Source organism: Sebastes fasciatus, chromosome 17 (assembly GCF_043250625.1).
Source record: "Sebastes fasciatus isolate fSebFas1 chromosome 17, fSebFas1.pri, whole genome shotgun sequence".
In the NCBI taxonomy this organism is placed as follows: Eukaryota; Metazoa; Chordata; class Actinopteri; order Perciformes; family Sebastidae; genus Sebastes; species Sebastes fasciatus.
The window spans coordinates 25,388,816-25,403,984 of NC_133811.1; the positions used below are offsets into that span (position 1 = coordinate 25,388,816).

Genomic DNA, 15,169 nt, shown 5'->3' on the forward strand with positions numbered 1-15,169 from the left:
TATTTTTGCTTGTCTTTATTGGATTAAACATGTAATCAGTACAGAGGCAGATAAATGATGAATGTATAAAACAAAACAACAATTTGACCTATCGGAACAGTGTTAGTAATGCAGTAGTAAACCCAACACATAAAATTAGCTGCTAAAATCAACCTCCCAAAACCTCAACATGCTACAAGTGATCAGTGCAAAAGGAATGAATTATGTGCTTTCTGCATCCCTGCCCAAGTTATTAAGCTTTTATTTTTGCATTATATTGCTGTTTGAAGTCTTGGAGTATATTTACTCCGAGATGACTGACTGGAAGTGTTCTAGTGCAAATAAGGCAGCAGGTTTGCATCGAACCACTCTCTGGTGAACTGCAGGTGGTCTCCCGGGGATGCCAGAAAAGCCAGCTTTCCAGCCTTGTCCATCGCTGCAAGGCCCAGACGATCCTGCATGAGGGGACGCACAATTCAGTTTTACATCCTCAGAAACAGAACTGTCTAAAGGCAGTCCTGAGTGTAAGATACTATACCACGGTGTCTGAAAGAAATTAGCTAACTTTGAGACCTTTTAAACTGCGGAAGAGTAAGGATGAAATGTCAAACAAATTCTGGATTAAGCCGACAAGGTATCCATTATCAGGAATTAATTGACGACGTGGAGGCCATTAATGGATAACTCGTTGGGCATTATCCCGCTTATACCATGGTCACTTGCCAAAGAAAAAAAATAAGACCATTAATCTATATTTTCATACGTTTTACAACCAAAGTCTAAAGTTTTTCCACAATGCATTCACTCCGTTTCCCTGGTAACCCTGAGGGTTTGCTAATACCTGGAAAATATCTATTAGTCTGAAATGGGCCATTCTGCATAATGAGTACTTTTGGTACTTTTAAGTATATTTTGACCTGCATTAGAGTACTATTATACTATTTTTACTTAAGTAAAAGATTCCTCACACTATCAGCTGGTATTTCCTCATGAGACAGTAAACACAGTTACCTCTTTGTAGAGAACGCTCTCCTGTAGAGTTTCAGTCTCGTTGGCCTGGCCGGTTTTCAGGAAGCCGAACCACTAAAATGAAGAACAACACGATCGGTGATGCAGCATTATTATATTCAGTGAAACAGACCTGTAGAGTATATATTATTTAGAGCGTGTGTTCGGTACCTCTGTATCGACGGGATCCACCACAGTGTCCTGCAGGAACTTGACCATGACGAACTTCTCCAGCAACTGAAGATTCTTCCTGTACGTCTCGTTTACAGCCTTTAAAAGCAGAAATTAGATATTACAAAACATATTGAGAAAGCTGATTATGGCCAACTTGATTCAGACTATAGAAATATGTGAATAATGTGTTTTTCTGAAGTGCTATACAGCCGCGTACTGACCCTCTCCTGGTTGATGTCGGCCAGGAAGAGGCTGTGCTTCTTGTACAGGTCGTCATTTAAAGGGTCGTGCCAGTACTGGGCCTGCACCAGGCTGATAACCACAGAACACAACATCCAGTCAGTGCTACAGAACAATAGTCTGTACAGAGGCCACGAGTAGCCACACAGTATCAAGGCTACCAAATCACATCAGCATCGCTGAGCGATAAACAATCAATCCCTAGCGAGAGGGAGGGAAGAAACGTACTGCTTCTGAACCAAGTCGGTGTACGCTCCGCTGTTCAGAGCTTTGCGGATCATGTCACAGATGTGGGAGCTCTCTCCGGGACACCTGGGCAGCCCGTACACTCCTGAGGATTGAAACACACACATGTCAAGACAGTTTTGATAATGATTCATATTCACAATGTCTTCCAGAGCTTAAAAAATGATCAAGGAGCTATAATCAAAAAGGTCAAGACTCCACTTGTCTGGCTTTGACAAAGGGCTGCTACATATTTGTTCCAACTGAGGATAAAAACATCTTTAAAAACTGGTCACAAATATTTAGTTTAACTTCTAAAAAGGGCAAAATAATATCCTTAAACAAGTGGGCACTGTAGCTTTTAACAACCGTCACTCAAACCAGAGTAAATAGTGCATTTGGGACTATTTTCATCCGCGTATTTATACACGCTTGGTGCACTAGAGAGTATTTACGGCAGCAGGGCGGTGTATATGGCATTAAAAAATTAACTACAGTGCCCGCGTTCATGGTAATGAAGGGACATGTCATCCAGTGCAACAGTGTGGATCATTGCTGCGTTTTTAATAGTGGTGTTTCGGTTTTTCATAATGACGTTACCTTGGTGCTGGCCCCCGACGGAGATCAGGGTTTTCATTGGTGGAGAGGGACAGCGCTGAGCCACAGCTCGTCTGTGAAGAGAGGAACCAAGAAGAATCAACGCAGAGCTTCCTCATTCTTGTCAGGAGGAGAATATTTTAAACAGACAAACATGCTCAAACAGAGGCTGCAACCTGAGGATGTTGAAATCACACTATTCTCTAAGATGTTTTTAAGTATTTCATTCACTCTGCAGGAGAACCAGGCAGGAAGGGAAACTACACAAACACAGAATTTGTCCAATTTCTACCACATTCACATCACAAAACCGTTGAGTGTCCAGAACAGTAGTTACATACAGGAACTGTCCCCCCTGGGAGAAGCCCATGGCATTGTATCCTTCCTTCAACTTTGGGTCCTGAGCCAGCAGACCGCACACCATGGACACCTGCTCATTCACATCCTTGAAAAACCCATTTTCTGTGTCCTGCACGAGGAGAAACATGAAACGTTCAAAGCATGACAGGCAGATTAAAAAGAAGAAGAAAAACGAGCGCCGTCTGCGAGGAGAAGAGCTGAGAGATAAAGTCACGGCGTTACGACGGATCAAAGCAGAGTCACGCTAGTTCGCTATGAATATTAACGCTGAAAAATGACATAGTGAAGTTGTAAAAGAGCCACTTCTCTGATGTAACTTGAGCCACCAGCACTGCAAATATCACAGAATAGGAATCCTTACATGTCATGTGGATGTTTCAATCAAACCTGCTGTAGGACTGTTTGGTTCACATGTCATGTGACGTTCTTGGGTCATATTTTCACATGTGCAAAAGGAAAAGAGGACCTATTTTTCCTATTGAAGGCAGCGAATTAATTTATGTACTTTTACAGAAATTAAATAAAGTCACAGTAAAATATAACAGATTTTTTGGGAGGTTAAGTTTGGAGTTACTGAACTTAAAGTAGCTACCTTTTAGCTAGACAAACATACATACATAGGTGATTATACACTAAAGAAAACATACTTACTAATATTATATTCCATTTATAGGTAGTATTTAGTACAATAAACCCCCCCCCAACAGAAAAAAATAATAGAAAAGGTCAATTTTATATCAAAAAGGAATGATTGTAATAATGAAAATTGTTTAACTGAATAATTTGGGGGCTATAAAACTACTAAAAAAAATCATTTTTTTCTCTCCAGATGTTTAATTGTTGCATCATATATATATATATATATATATATATATATATATATATATATATATCATCTTAGATCATTGATCTAAGTCAGAGGTTTAGTGCTTCTTAGTTCTTCTAGCCACTGTGTATTGTTGGTGTTGTTGAAGTGCAGATCCTATTTTCTCCAGCAACGTAATCATTTTGGGATTAACATGCAATTAGTGACAAAGTTTCCTTCATAAGAGGTTTGGCACTTGCTAGGAAATATGTTCACTTTTCAGTGTAAAAAGTACCTGAATGACATTCTTTCCAATCATCAGCGAGAGGACGTAAATGCCAGAGATCTCCTCCTCGATCATCTTCTTTATCGCCCCCATGCTGAGCGGGTTACAGCAGCTGTCGCCTGGTGGACACACAAACATTTACTTTGTTATCATTTAAACTATTTAGTTGAACTTGACCCACTTTTCAATCCTAAATATAGTTCATGTTAAAACCAAGTCTGATATATCTTATTCATCTGTGCCACAGATCTCTATAAGATACACTTGTAGAGTCCCACATGCATCGTTCTGCTGTCGTCACAAGAGCAACAAATGTGTATTAATAGGCCGCTGAAAATAGTCCCCCAAAAATGCCCTATTTATTCCTGTTTGACTTATATTTGAATTGAGAAATTGTTTGTTTTTTGTCTTTTCATCGGCAGTAAGAAAATATATCGAGCGATGCCAGCCTCATCGTCTCACCTTATCAAAAGAGGATGTGCATAAACACAAGTTTCTGCTGTTAAAACACAACAACAGATTATATAACTTGATGTCAGAGGCACCTTAAAGCCATTGTTGTTGAAGGAGAAGAGAAAATGTTTTTGTTTTTTTCACTTCCCCTGATTATGTGCAATTATAAGTGTAACTTTGAGGTTGCACACCGCACCTCTCTCACATTACAGGTCTGGTGAGGTTTGTATTTCAACAGAGCAACTGTCAGCTGTAAAGGGTCAAGTTTATGAGAAGTGGTAGTTTGTTTTCTTTGTGGAGGAGACACTCAAACATGTGCATTGTATAGTCAGGAAAATGTAATCACAGTTAACTTAACCTCTTAAACCCAGATGACTTCTTGCCAGTGGGTCCATCATTACAAAGCTGTGAAGCCAGACTCATCTTTAGTAGAGGTCCAAAAACTAACCAAATATGACCAAATATGTCAGTCTGAATTGAATTTAATATTTCACTTAGGTTAAAAATCATGTAGCTTCAATAAAGAACTGGAAGTAATTGATACTATACTGTAAGTGATACTGTCAGAGAGAGTTTTTCAACCTGGGAACTGGATGTTTATTGGTTAAATATATAATTCTAGTCCGGTTTCAGTTCATATTTTCAATTAGACAACTCCCTATAGGTAAATGTAATGTTCTTTTTAACCTTTCACAGGTCACTCACCCATCCCATGCCACAGCACCAGTGGTACGGTCCCATTGTTGGATTTATAAACTGGGCCGCCAGCAACCAGCAGCACTGGACCAGCCAGGAGGAAACACAGGAGGGCTGCTGTCATCCTGGGACCCTGAAACACACACACATATTTTATCCATCTGTAATATTGTTGTTCTTGTGCTGCTGCAATTTCCCCTCTGGGATCAATCAAAATGTCTTACTTCATTAATTAAAGGTCCCATATCATGCTCATTGTCAGGTTCATACTTGTATTTTGTGTTTCTACTAGAACATGTTTACATGCTGTAACGTTAAAAACAAACGCTATTTTCCTCATACTGTCTGCCTGAATATACCTGTATTTACCCTCTGTCTGAAACGCTCCGTTTTAGTGCATTTCAATGGAATTGCAACAGAACTGCGTTGCTAGGCAACAGCTTGGGTCCATGTTTACGTCCTGTCAGCTAATTACATTCACATACACTGCAACAGGAAATAAACTGGGACACATTTAGAATATTTATGTTTAAAACCGTGTAATGGTCTAAATATTGTATATCTGTGACATCACAAATTGACAGAAATCCAAACGGCTTGTTTCAAACACACAATTTCTTAATACATGCTTTGTGTGTGTTCCTCCGTATATTGAGCGTTTTGATAGTTAAACAGTATTTATATATCACTTTAACCTGCTTTATGATATAAAAAACATGAAAACCTCACTTTTTACAATATGGGACCTTTAAAAAAATATTTTCAATCTATCATCCCAGCCCTGAGAATTATGTGTAACCTGTCTCTGCATACATTATTTTTGCTGTTATTAATTTAATTTAATGATTTATACTTTTTTATTTATTGTGCATTCCCTTCTAACAAATAGGTTTGTTGAGTATGCTGGTTTCTGTTTGTCCTACTAATATACATCACTATAAAGTGGAAAAACACAGTTAACAATGGTAGTCAGGAGGTGCTGATACTGAAACTGTAACAGTCATGTGGAAAAACAGAAACCAAGCTGATTGCATTTCCTCTTATCTGCAATGCTTTCAATTCATTGTAACCTCACAGAGATTGTCTCAGATATATATATCAGCAAAACAGCAAGGTTAAACAGAGAATCAACCCAGACATAGTACTATGAGATAAAGACACAGATAAAGTCAATGAATCATCATGAACAAGCTAACGTTAACTAACCAATTAACGGAGGTTTACATGACATAAATCAATAACTAAATACATTTTTGAAACATGTAGCAGCAGATTTATGCTATGGAGGAAGTTAAAATCGACATAACATTTTAAAAAGCATAATAAAATATGTCTAATTACTGTTTTATATCAAAGTATAGCAGCTAAATGTCCACAAAAACATTACCAACCTTGTGTGTGTTCTTCCTGCTTCTGTGCAAGGCCTATGGAAGGAGGCTATAACACGCGTCATATCTTTGGGGTACTACACATGCGCAGTAAGATCTGGTCTGCCGCACGACCGCAGCTTCAGTTACACTACGCATGCGTTTGTATCCCAATGACCTAACCTCCTTCAATAGGCCTTGCTTCTGTGTTGTCCCGACCGTTGGTCATGTGACTGTGTTTAGAGCCAACAGAATAGTGATGTGAAGGTCCGAACGAGCCGGTTCATTGAGCCGGCTCTTTTAAGTGAACGATAAGAGCCGTTTTCTTTTTCTTTTTTCTTTAAAGGGACTGTTTGTAAATTCTTACACGTATAAATCAATCCGAGTCGGTGTCCCATGCGTGCTCACGTGTGGCTACGCTGTTCAGACTCAGACTTCAACACAAACTACATTGAAGCACCAAAACCACAAAGTTATATCTAGTGAAGCCCGTCTGTTAGACAGTGTTGGCCGCGGTCGGAGGACGCGGGGGAGGCCGTAGCTTTGGTCTCCAGGGCCGGAGTCTCTGCTGTACTCTGCTCCTCTGCCTGCCTGCCTTCACTCACACACCGTGCTCGTTCTCGCTCCACTCTCACGTTCATGCGCGCTCACTCCACACTGCAGAAGAGTTAGTAGCTCTGAGAATATCTAGTGAATGTACAGTGGATGTTTGTGCAGAAATAAATGCTGCAGCTCCTCCAGACCAACAGAGGTTTCCTGTGTCTTGTGAAGTGACGGGGCTCCACAGAGAGACACGATATCGTCTCCGACCAAAACTCCAGTGTCTCCCCTGTTCCTTCTGGCCGTGGTCGGGAGGCTGAAGCAGGAAAAGCCAACACTAGGATCAGCAGTGATTGATGGAGAGACCTTCGTTTGGTCAGCTAACATTACTGCCAAGCAGGTGAAATATAGTAATATTGTGGTTTTAGCTGATGTGTGTCGCCTCACTGTGTTGAGCGATGCTCGTTCATGTCTATGTAGAGCGAGCACAAGCTCGAGCCCGACGCTGCCTTTCGTTGATTTAACGGCCACAGGTGTCGCTGTTAACAAGCATTTCTGAAAGTTACAAACAGTCCCTTTAAGTGATATATGTGCACACATACTAATCATAGGTCAAAACAACTAAAGCTAAATTTGGCTGAAGTATAAAAGGCAGAAGTGGTAAAACGAAGAGCCGTTCGGGAGCTGAAAGAGCCGGCTCTTCTTTGGTGAGCTGAGCCAAATGATCTGACTCACTAAAAGGAGCCGTGATTCCCATCACTACCAACAGCCAATCAGATTGGAGTGGGCGGGGCTTAGCCGAGCTGACATGTGACCTGCTGTGATGACGACTAGCCACTAGCCGTTCATGTTTATAGTCATCCTGTTTTAGGTTTCTAGTCCGAGTTAATCACATTTGTTCCGGTGTTATGGTGATTTAACCTCTTAATAACGTTCATCTTAAACCCCGTGTGGATACGTGACGGTTGACGTGGTGATTTTAACATATTAAACGCCGTGTTTACAGTTTGATAGCTAGTTAGCTTGCCATGCTAGCAACAACGTTCCTGTGTGTTAGCCACTCAGCTAGCTGGATATAAACAACACTAGCAGCTTTAAAGGGGAACTAAAACACTAAGTACAGGATGTCTATTCAGTATGCGGATGAGGAGCCCGCGTTAAGTGGGAGTTATGATGCTGTGGATTCGTTTCCTAAGAGTTTTGGTTATGGAGTGGAGGAGGAAGGTGATGAGGAGGAGAACTCTTCATCAGCTGACAAACCCAGGATACTGCTGATGGGACTGAGGAGGAGTGGCAAGTCATCTATTCAGAAGGTAAACAAACACTATGGTAGCTTAAAACACACCTAGACCACAAGACTGGGGAGTATATTAATGTAGTATACAATACAATACATCAAAGACTACTGTATATATACAGTCTATGATGTACAACAGTGGATTTATCATTGATCATATCTTTATAGACATTATTATGGGAAAATGTGGTGTTTGGTTTCCTCAAAGAAAATGTTTTCTCATAATAAATTCGATATGTTCTTTTAATCTTTTAATCATAAATATAAATTGAACAATAAATATCTTTGTTTTGTTGTTTTCTTGATGGATATACAGTATATATATATATATATATATATAGTATATATACACACACACACAGTAGGGCTGGGCGATATAGAGAAAATCAAATATCACAATATTTTTTACCAAATGCCTCAATATTGATATTGCGACAATATTATGAGGTTGACTATTGGTATATTCACAAAAATATTTTAACAATGACATTTTTGATAAATAATCATCAGTAATGTGGATATAATGAGTATAAATATAATATATATAAATATAATAATATATATATATATATATATATATTATTATAATAATAATAATAATAATAGAACAGCTAGAACAGTCAAAACACTTTATTGTAATGTATCATTTAAAACCAGGAAAAGACAACACTTATGTCACATTACGATTATCCAAAATCTAAGACGATATCTAGTCTCATATCACAATATCTATAAGATATCGTTACATTACCAAGCTCTAAAACACAGAGAAAATGTGTACAGTATGTGTAAAGTCAGTGTAATATGAGTAATATAAGTTATAGTAATAGAAAACCTTGGTTATTGTGGAAATGAGGGTAGTGGTATGGTAATGTGCAGTCTAGAAACATGTATAACATGTAGAGAATTAAATGCCGAGAGATGTTTTCTAATATTTAATCTACCTTCATTAATATAATATAATATAATATAATATAATGTAATGGTCAAATTGGTCAAAATATTAGAAACACTTCTCAGAGTGTCCTGATAAAGTTCAACTCAAACTACAGCAACCAGAATGACCGTTAATTTGAATAAACACCTCTAAAACAGAACATTATAACCTTCATGATTTACTGAAGGACTGTTGCATTAGTTTCAGCTACGTGTACTTGATAAGCTGACCACTGACTGTAATTATGACATCGTCATGACATCTGTTTATTCTAAAGCCCATAAATTGACCAGGCTTATACAGTATATTTGGCCAATGTTTACTAATCACAGATATATATCGGTATTGTCTTATATGTAACAGGAAATTGCAGTACAGAGGTTATTTAGAAATGGTGTCTCCAGAGTTTGTTAACCAGAGAGTCTAAAATGTCTCGCTCATTACATACATACATACAAGGACTAATGTCCAATATATCATTACCAGGTTTTTTTTTATCAGCCTCAAAAATACTGTACTGGTTAGGCTATAACATGGAAAAATTCTGCTAGTAGCTTTATATTGTGTCATAGTAGATTTTTCTGGAAATAGTCTGTACAATATACAACACTTATTATCCTTTTAACACTGATTCTGATGAGGTAAACTCCCTTTAAAGAAGCTTCTGGAACAGCATGGATGGACAGACATGAAATTTGTGATATAGAGTAGACAGAAGTAGCAGTAGTAGAATTACAATAAACAGAATGACAATATTAAGTAAATACAGTGTAAAACACATCATTTTTAGGCATACTAAGTTAAAAGGGTTTAATGTAAACATAAGAGAATGAAGCCTGTGAATCAGAGAAGATATTGAAAGTAATAACATTGGACTGAGACGAGACATTAATCCTCCCGCTCCTCTGACCAGGTTGTATTCCACAAGATGTCCCCCAATGAGACGCTGTTCCTCGAGAGCACCAACAAAATCCACAAGGACGACATCTCCGCCACCTCCTTTGTCAACTTCCAGATCTGGGACTTCCCCGGCCAGGTGGACTTCTTCGACCCTTCGTTTGACAGCGAGATGATCTTCAACGGGACCGGCGCTCTGATCTTCGTCATCGATGCTCAGGTAGGGTGACATTAGTTTAAACTGAAGAAGAACACTGTTTAACACTTTTAAAGGCTTCCTGTGTGAGATTGATTAACATTGGTTCACCTTGTCCTTCCTTGTTAGGATGACTACGTCGAGGCTCTGGGGCGGTTACATCTCACTGTATCCAGAGCCTACAAAGTGAATCCACGCATCAACTTCGAGGTGTTCATCCATAAAGTAGACGGTCTGTCAGACGACCACAAAATAGAAACACAAAGGGACATTCACCAGAGGGCCAACGACGATCTGGCAGACGCCAGCCTGGAGAGGCTTCACCTCAGGTGAGTGTGTGACACGTCTGCACAGGTTAGATATTTTAAGCTGCAAGATTTAGCTGCAGACTACCCCTAGAAACAGTGTTAACTTTTGTAATTGTAGTCTAACAGGGATGGACGTTGTATGTGCTCTACTAAAATACCAGAGAGATTATGATTTCTAGTTAATTGAAATTACCTACTGTACCTTAAAGCTGCACCCCTCAATATTTTTATATCAACAATCGTGTGTAAAAACTGTGCAACATCGTGACAAACCCAACTCATCAGTCTCCCTCACTTTCTCATATGGCTGTGGCTCAGGAGGTAGAGCGGGTCGTCATTTAATCACGAGGTTAGCAGTTCGATTCCCTCCTGTTCGCATGTCCTTGAGCAAGACACTGAACTCCAAGTTGCTCCCGATGGGCAGGCCAGCACCTTGCATGGCGGCTTTGCCACCATCAGCGTATGAGTCTGTGTCTGAATGATTGGCTTTATCCAGTAAGGTAGAAAGGCACTGTATGAAAAGCAGTTAATTTGAAATAGGCAACTGTTTGCAGTAAAAATGTTATAAGTTTATAATTATATTTAGCTTGACTTGCTTCTCTCAAGTAGTCAACAAATTAGTTAAAGGTGCTAAATACAAAATTCAGAGCATTTCTGTTGCCTCCACACGGCTCTCAACATGGCGGTAGCTGAGCCGGTGACTTGCAGCTAATGGTGCTTGCAGCGCTAACAACGGCAACAATGCTGACAGTGTTAACCTCTAACCGCTTCCGCAACCAACGACATTATCAGTTGTAAACAAAGTATGAGAGCAGTGCAGAGCGGCGGCCGTGAGCTAGCCAGTGGGGCACGCTCACATGCACTTAAAAGCATGCACGGCCGGCCCGGCTATGTCAACAAAGCAGGGAAAAGCTCAGATTACAACACACACAGAGGGAGAGCGACTTCATTCTCTGCTCAGGTAGGCGGTACTCCTCTATGTCTTTACATAGACAACAGTTGTTTGATGCTACATTAAGCTGCACTTATCAATGTTTTATATATTAACAATCGTGAAAAACAGTTAATTGGTAAGGTCAGACTAGGTAAATGTTTCTGTTCTATCACTGTGAAAAAGCCTGATCGGTGTATTCTTTCGTCCTCACAGTGAGAGAGAGAAGACACCATTGGTCTTGTAGTGTAAGAGCAGAGACTTGTTTGGCACTGGTGTATTTTTTGCGGTATCTTCACTCTCTTCCACTTTCCCTCCTCAGCTTCTACCTAACCAGTATCTACGACCACTCCATATTCGAGGCCTTCAGCAAAGTCGTCCAGAAGCTCCTTCCTCAGTTACCGACGTTGGAGAACCTTTTGAACATTTTCATTTCTGTATGTTCAATTTTAGTTACATTTAATTACAGAAAAAAAATGTCTCTGTAAGTGTGTCCTATTTCTTATTAACATCCGTCATGTGTTACAGCATTCTGGGATCGAGAAAGCCTTCCTGTTTGATGTTGTTAGCAAGATTTACATCGCCACAGACAGCTCTCCTGTGGACATGCAGTCCTACGAGCTCTGCTGCGATATGATAGATGTTGTCATCGATGTCTCCTGCATTTACGGGTGAGAAGAGTTATTTTTTGTTTAAAGCGTTGGCAGTGATCGTATCCTTTAGTTTCAAAGTTTAAAGGTGCCTCTCCGTCTTCTCCCTCTTGGCAGGCTGATGGAGGACGGCGGCGGCTGTGCCTATGACAACGAGTCTTTGGCTATCATCAAGCTCAACAACACCACCGTGCTTTATTTGAAAGAGGTCACAAAGTTCCTCGCTCTCGTCTGCATCCTCAGAGAGGAGAGCTTCGAGAGGAAAGGTGAGTGGTTTTTAGATTTTATAAACAGTTCAGTTGGCATTAGTAGAGAGTGGTTTGATTACACAGGATGTCCTGAATGTGTGATTGAAGTGTGAAGCTGCCAACTCAAAAGTGCATGCTGTTTTTACCTCCATTCTAAGCTGGCAAAATTTAAAAAAACACATATTCTTCTCTCTGTTTTGGATTCCCGTACACACTAAGCCGGCATTTTTCACACCCAAAAAACTCAATTTCTTGCCAAGTGTTTTGGTGTGAACGAGGAAAACTGAGCTTTTTGGAAAAGGATGACTGACTGTGGGCAGTAAAATCAAGAAGACAACTTTCTATCTTTCATTGTGCTCCCTCATTTTAAAGCTAGAGATTGACGCTATCAGCGTGTGAAATTAGAAGACAATGCTAGTGTGGAGGCATGTCTTTTTCACATTTAGCCACCGTGTAGAGTTTTGGATTTAACGTTGCAACATCTCTTATCACGTTTAAAATGAACTGCTTTAAATGACTCGTTTGTTCTCTTCGCAGGTTTGATAGAGTACAACTTCCATTGTTTCCGAAAAGCCATCCACGAGGTGTTTGAAGTCGGCGCCTCGCCTCAAGACGTACGCTCGTCCAGCAACAACCTGAAGGGCCTAAAGTACGCAGCGGTGAACGGAAACGCCGTTTAAAGGGGCAGAAAGATGTGCGTGATTCCTGAAGTGCGGCATGATGTGGAGAGATCGTATGAAAGCCTCCTGTCAAACACATGTTGCCTTTAACTGTGTGCAACTGAATGTGAATCAGTCAGAGCCGCAGCTGATGAACTGAGCTTATGCCAAATGTCTAAAAAAAAAAAGTGGCTCCTACTTTCTGCACATTTATCGGTATTGAAATGTCAGCTATGTTTACCTTCTTGGCCAGTTAACTCTGTGTATTCTGCAACATAAAAATACTTCTGATCCACTTTAAATACTTGTGAGCAAAAAGCTCCATTGACTCGAGCTCAGACTGTATTTCCATGAACTAAACTTTACAGTATAAACTTCTTTCATGCTCCTGCACATTTTACTTTGAAATATTGAGTGCTGTAAATGGATTTAATCCCCAGTATGGAAGCACAGTGTTTGTTTTACTGTGTATTTTCTGTTGATAATGACTCATGAGACCAGCGACCGGTGCTCTGCTCAGGATCCCCGCAGACCAGCACTGTGCCAGTTACACCATTAGAGCCTTTAGTTTGATTTAACAGCATGTTGGTCTTAATGGAGTCTGGAAATAACGGATGAACCTGCCACGCCTGCTCACAGTCCGACTCGTTGTAGCTTGTGATGAACGTTTTTGACCAAATTTACTCCACAGAGATTCAGTTTGTGGCGGTTTGTGTTTTGCTTTTCTGTGCGAGCGTTGAATAATATTTTCAGAGATTTGTTTTTTATTATTGTACATAAGTCTTTAATAAAATATGTTTCATATTTTCCTGTGTCAAATTTGATTGTATCTTTGAGATGGAAGCTCATTTCTACCACTCACTTTGAATGTTTTTTTCTCGTTTTCTCTCGATTATGAGATGAAATGTCTTTTTTTAAATGTTTTTTATCATCATTTTGAGAAATGTTTTGTATATTTATGATATATTTCGTCATAGCTATCAGATACTTGTCAAATATGAGGCATGATGTTAGTTAAATATTTACTTTTTATTATGTATCACTGCTTTATTTCTCCTGATTATGATGCATTATTAGATATTACGTCATAATTATATTTCTTTATTTTGACAACGTTTCTCATATGAGATACAAAGTAACTAGTTAAACCGCCTTTTTCCTTTTGTTTTGTGTTCTCATAATCAAATTGTCTGATAATTATGAGGAAGTGTGTCTCAATCATGTTTTTTTCCTCATTATATGCCATATTGTCATATTATTATAACATAATTATGCTATATAATGAGCAACTATCATACTGTTTAAAGGTCCCATATTGTAAAATGAGATTTTCATGTCTTTTATATTATAAAGCAGATTTAAGTGCTTTATAAATACTTAATTAAACTATCAAAACACTCAATATACGGAGAAATACACACAGCCCGTATTCAGAAATTGTGCGTTTGAAACAAGCCGTTAGGATTTCTGTCCATTTGTGATGTCACAAATATACACGTTTTAAACGTAAACATTCTGAATGTGTCCCAGTTTATTTCCTGTTGCAGTGTATGTAAATAACATCAGCTGACAGGAAGTAAACATGGACCCAAACCTTTGCCTAGCAACGCAATTCCGTTGAAAAGCACTAAAATGGAGCTTTTCAGACAGAGGGTATATACAGGTATATTCAGGCAGACAATATGAGGAAAATAATGTGTTTATTGAACATTACAGCATGTAGACATGTTCTTGTAGAAATACAAAATACAAGTATGAACCTGACAATGAGCACGATATGGGACCTTTAAGTTTTAATATTGAAACTTTTCCTAAACTCATAATTAATGTCTCATAATTCTGAGAAAACACCTAATCATGAAAAACTGAAGTGATTATTTTTCCCCCCTAAGTAGCAGAACTGGACCCCACATATATTGTTAAAGTGAAGATTGTGATAATAAAAGCTTCATGTGTTTTAACTCTAACAGTGTGGTTGAACTGTTGTAACTAGCAGGTTTTAACAGCAGGTGGCAGCATGTTTACACGTAAATATTTGACATTTTCAGGATGATGTAGATAAAGTTCACCCTCACTCAAGCAAAGGGTAATAATTCAAACACGTCAATATTTTCAACACATCCTCACCATGAACTCTGAGGCTTCAAAATGCCACACACATGAATGAAAAGCCTTCATCACTTCACAGTGTTCACATTGTGACTTTAATGGGTGGTGGCAGGATGGAGCCTCAGCTGAAGCCTCTAATCGTCCCCAGACCTCCTGCTCACCACTGTGGAAAATGGAGGTCAATGAGAGAGAAAATGATATGTTGAT

At 39.2% G+C, this 15,169-nt stretch overlaps 2 protein-coding genes across 4 annotated transcripts; one reads left to right on the forward strand and one right to left on the reverse strand.

Moving 5' to 3' along the window:
- On the reverse strand, positions 1–6,249 carry ppt1 (palmitoyl-protein thioesterase 1 (ceroid-lipofuscinosis, neuronal 1, infantile)). Of its 3 annotated transcripts, none has more exons than XM_074613500.1 (10): positions 6,221–6,249; positions 4,833–4,958; positions 3,684–3,793; positions 2,565–2,692; positions 2,227–2,297; positions 1,630–1,732; positions 1,383–1,473; positions 1,159–1,257; positions 991–1,062; positions 1–434 (listed from the first exon to the last, which is right to left on the reverse strand). In XM_074613500.1, the coding sequence occupies exons 2-10, from the start codon at positions 4,945–4,947 to the stop codon at positions 312–314; spliced, it is 912 nt and encodes a 303-aa protein (XP_074469601.1). In that variant the 5' UTR covers positions 4,948–4,958; positions 6,221–6,249; the 3' UTR covers positions 1–311. The 3 variants fall into 3 exon arrangements, with proteins under 3 accessions (XP_074469601.1, XP_074469603.1, XP_074469602.1); XM_074613502.1 differs by having other exon boundaries at positions 4,833–4,956; positions 6,215–6,245; XM_074613501.1 differs by having other exon boundaries at positions 4,833–4,956; positions 6,165–6,242.
- A 1,281-nt stretch (positions 6,250–7,530) lies between these two features.
- Positions 7,531–13,300, forward strand: rragcb (Ras-related GTP binding Cb). The gene is made up of 7 exons (XM_074613503.1): positions 7,531–8,043; positions 9,878–10,081; positions 10,187–10,386; positions 11,619–11,733; positions 11,825–11,967; positions 12,064–12,212; positions 12,732–13,300. Exons 1-7 carry the CDS (start codon positions 7,855–7,857, stop codon positions 12,872–12,874), a joined length of 1,143 nt encoding a protein of 380 aa, XP_074469604.1. The 5' UTR covers positions 7,531–7,854; the 3' UTR covers positions 12,875–13,300.
- The last annotated feature ends 1,869 nt before the right edge of the window (positions 13,301–15,169 follow it).

Coding starts and splice junctions, on each gene's coding strand:
- rragcb (XM_074613503.1), top strand. CDS start 7,855: ATGTCTATTCAGTATGCGGATGAGGAGCCCGCGTTAAGTGGGAGTTAT. Junction 8,044..9,877: donor GCAAGTCATCTATTCAGAAG/GTAAACAAACAC, acceptor TCCTCTGACCAG/GTTGTATTCCACAAGATGTC. Junction 11,734..11,824: donor TTTTGAACATTTTCATTTCT/GTATGTTCAATT, acceptor CATGTGTTACAG/CATTCTGGGATCGAGAAAGC.
- ppt1 (XM_074613500.1), bottom strand. CDS start 4,947: ATGACAGCAGCCCTCCTGTGTTTCCTCCTGGCTGGTCCAGTGCTGCTG. Junction 2,693..3,683: donor TTGGAAAGAATGTCATTCAG/GTACTTTTTACA, acceptor CTCCTCGTGCAG/GACACAGAAAATGGGTTTTT. Junction 1,733..2,226: donor CGTCGGGGGCCAGCACCAAG/GTAACGTCATTA, acceptor TTCAATCCTCAG/GAGTGTACGGGCTGCCCAGG.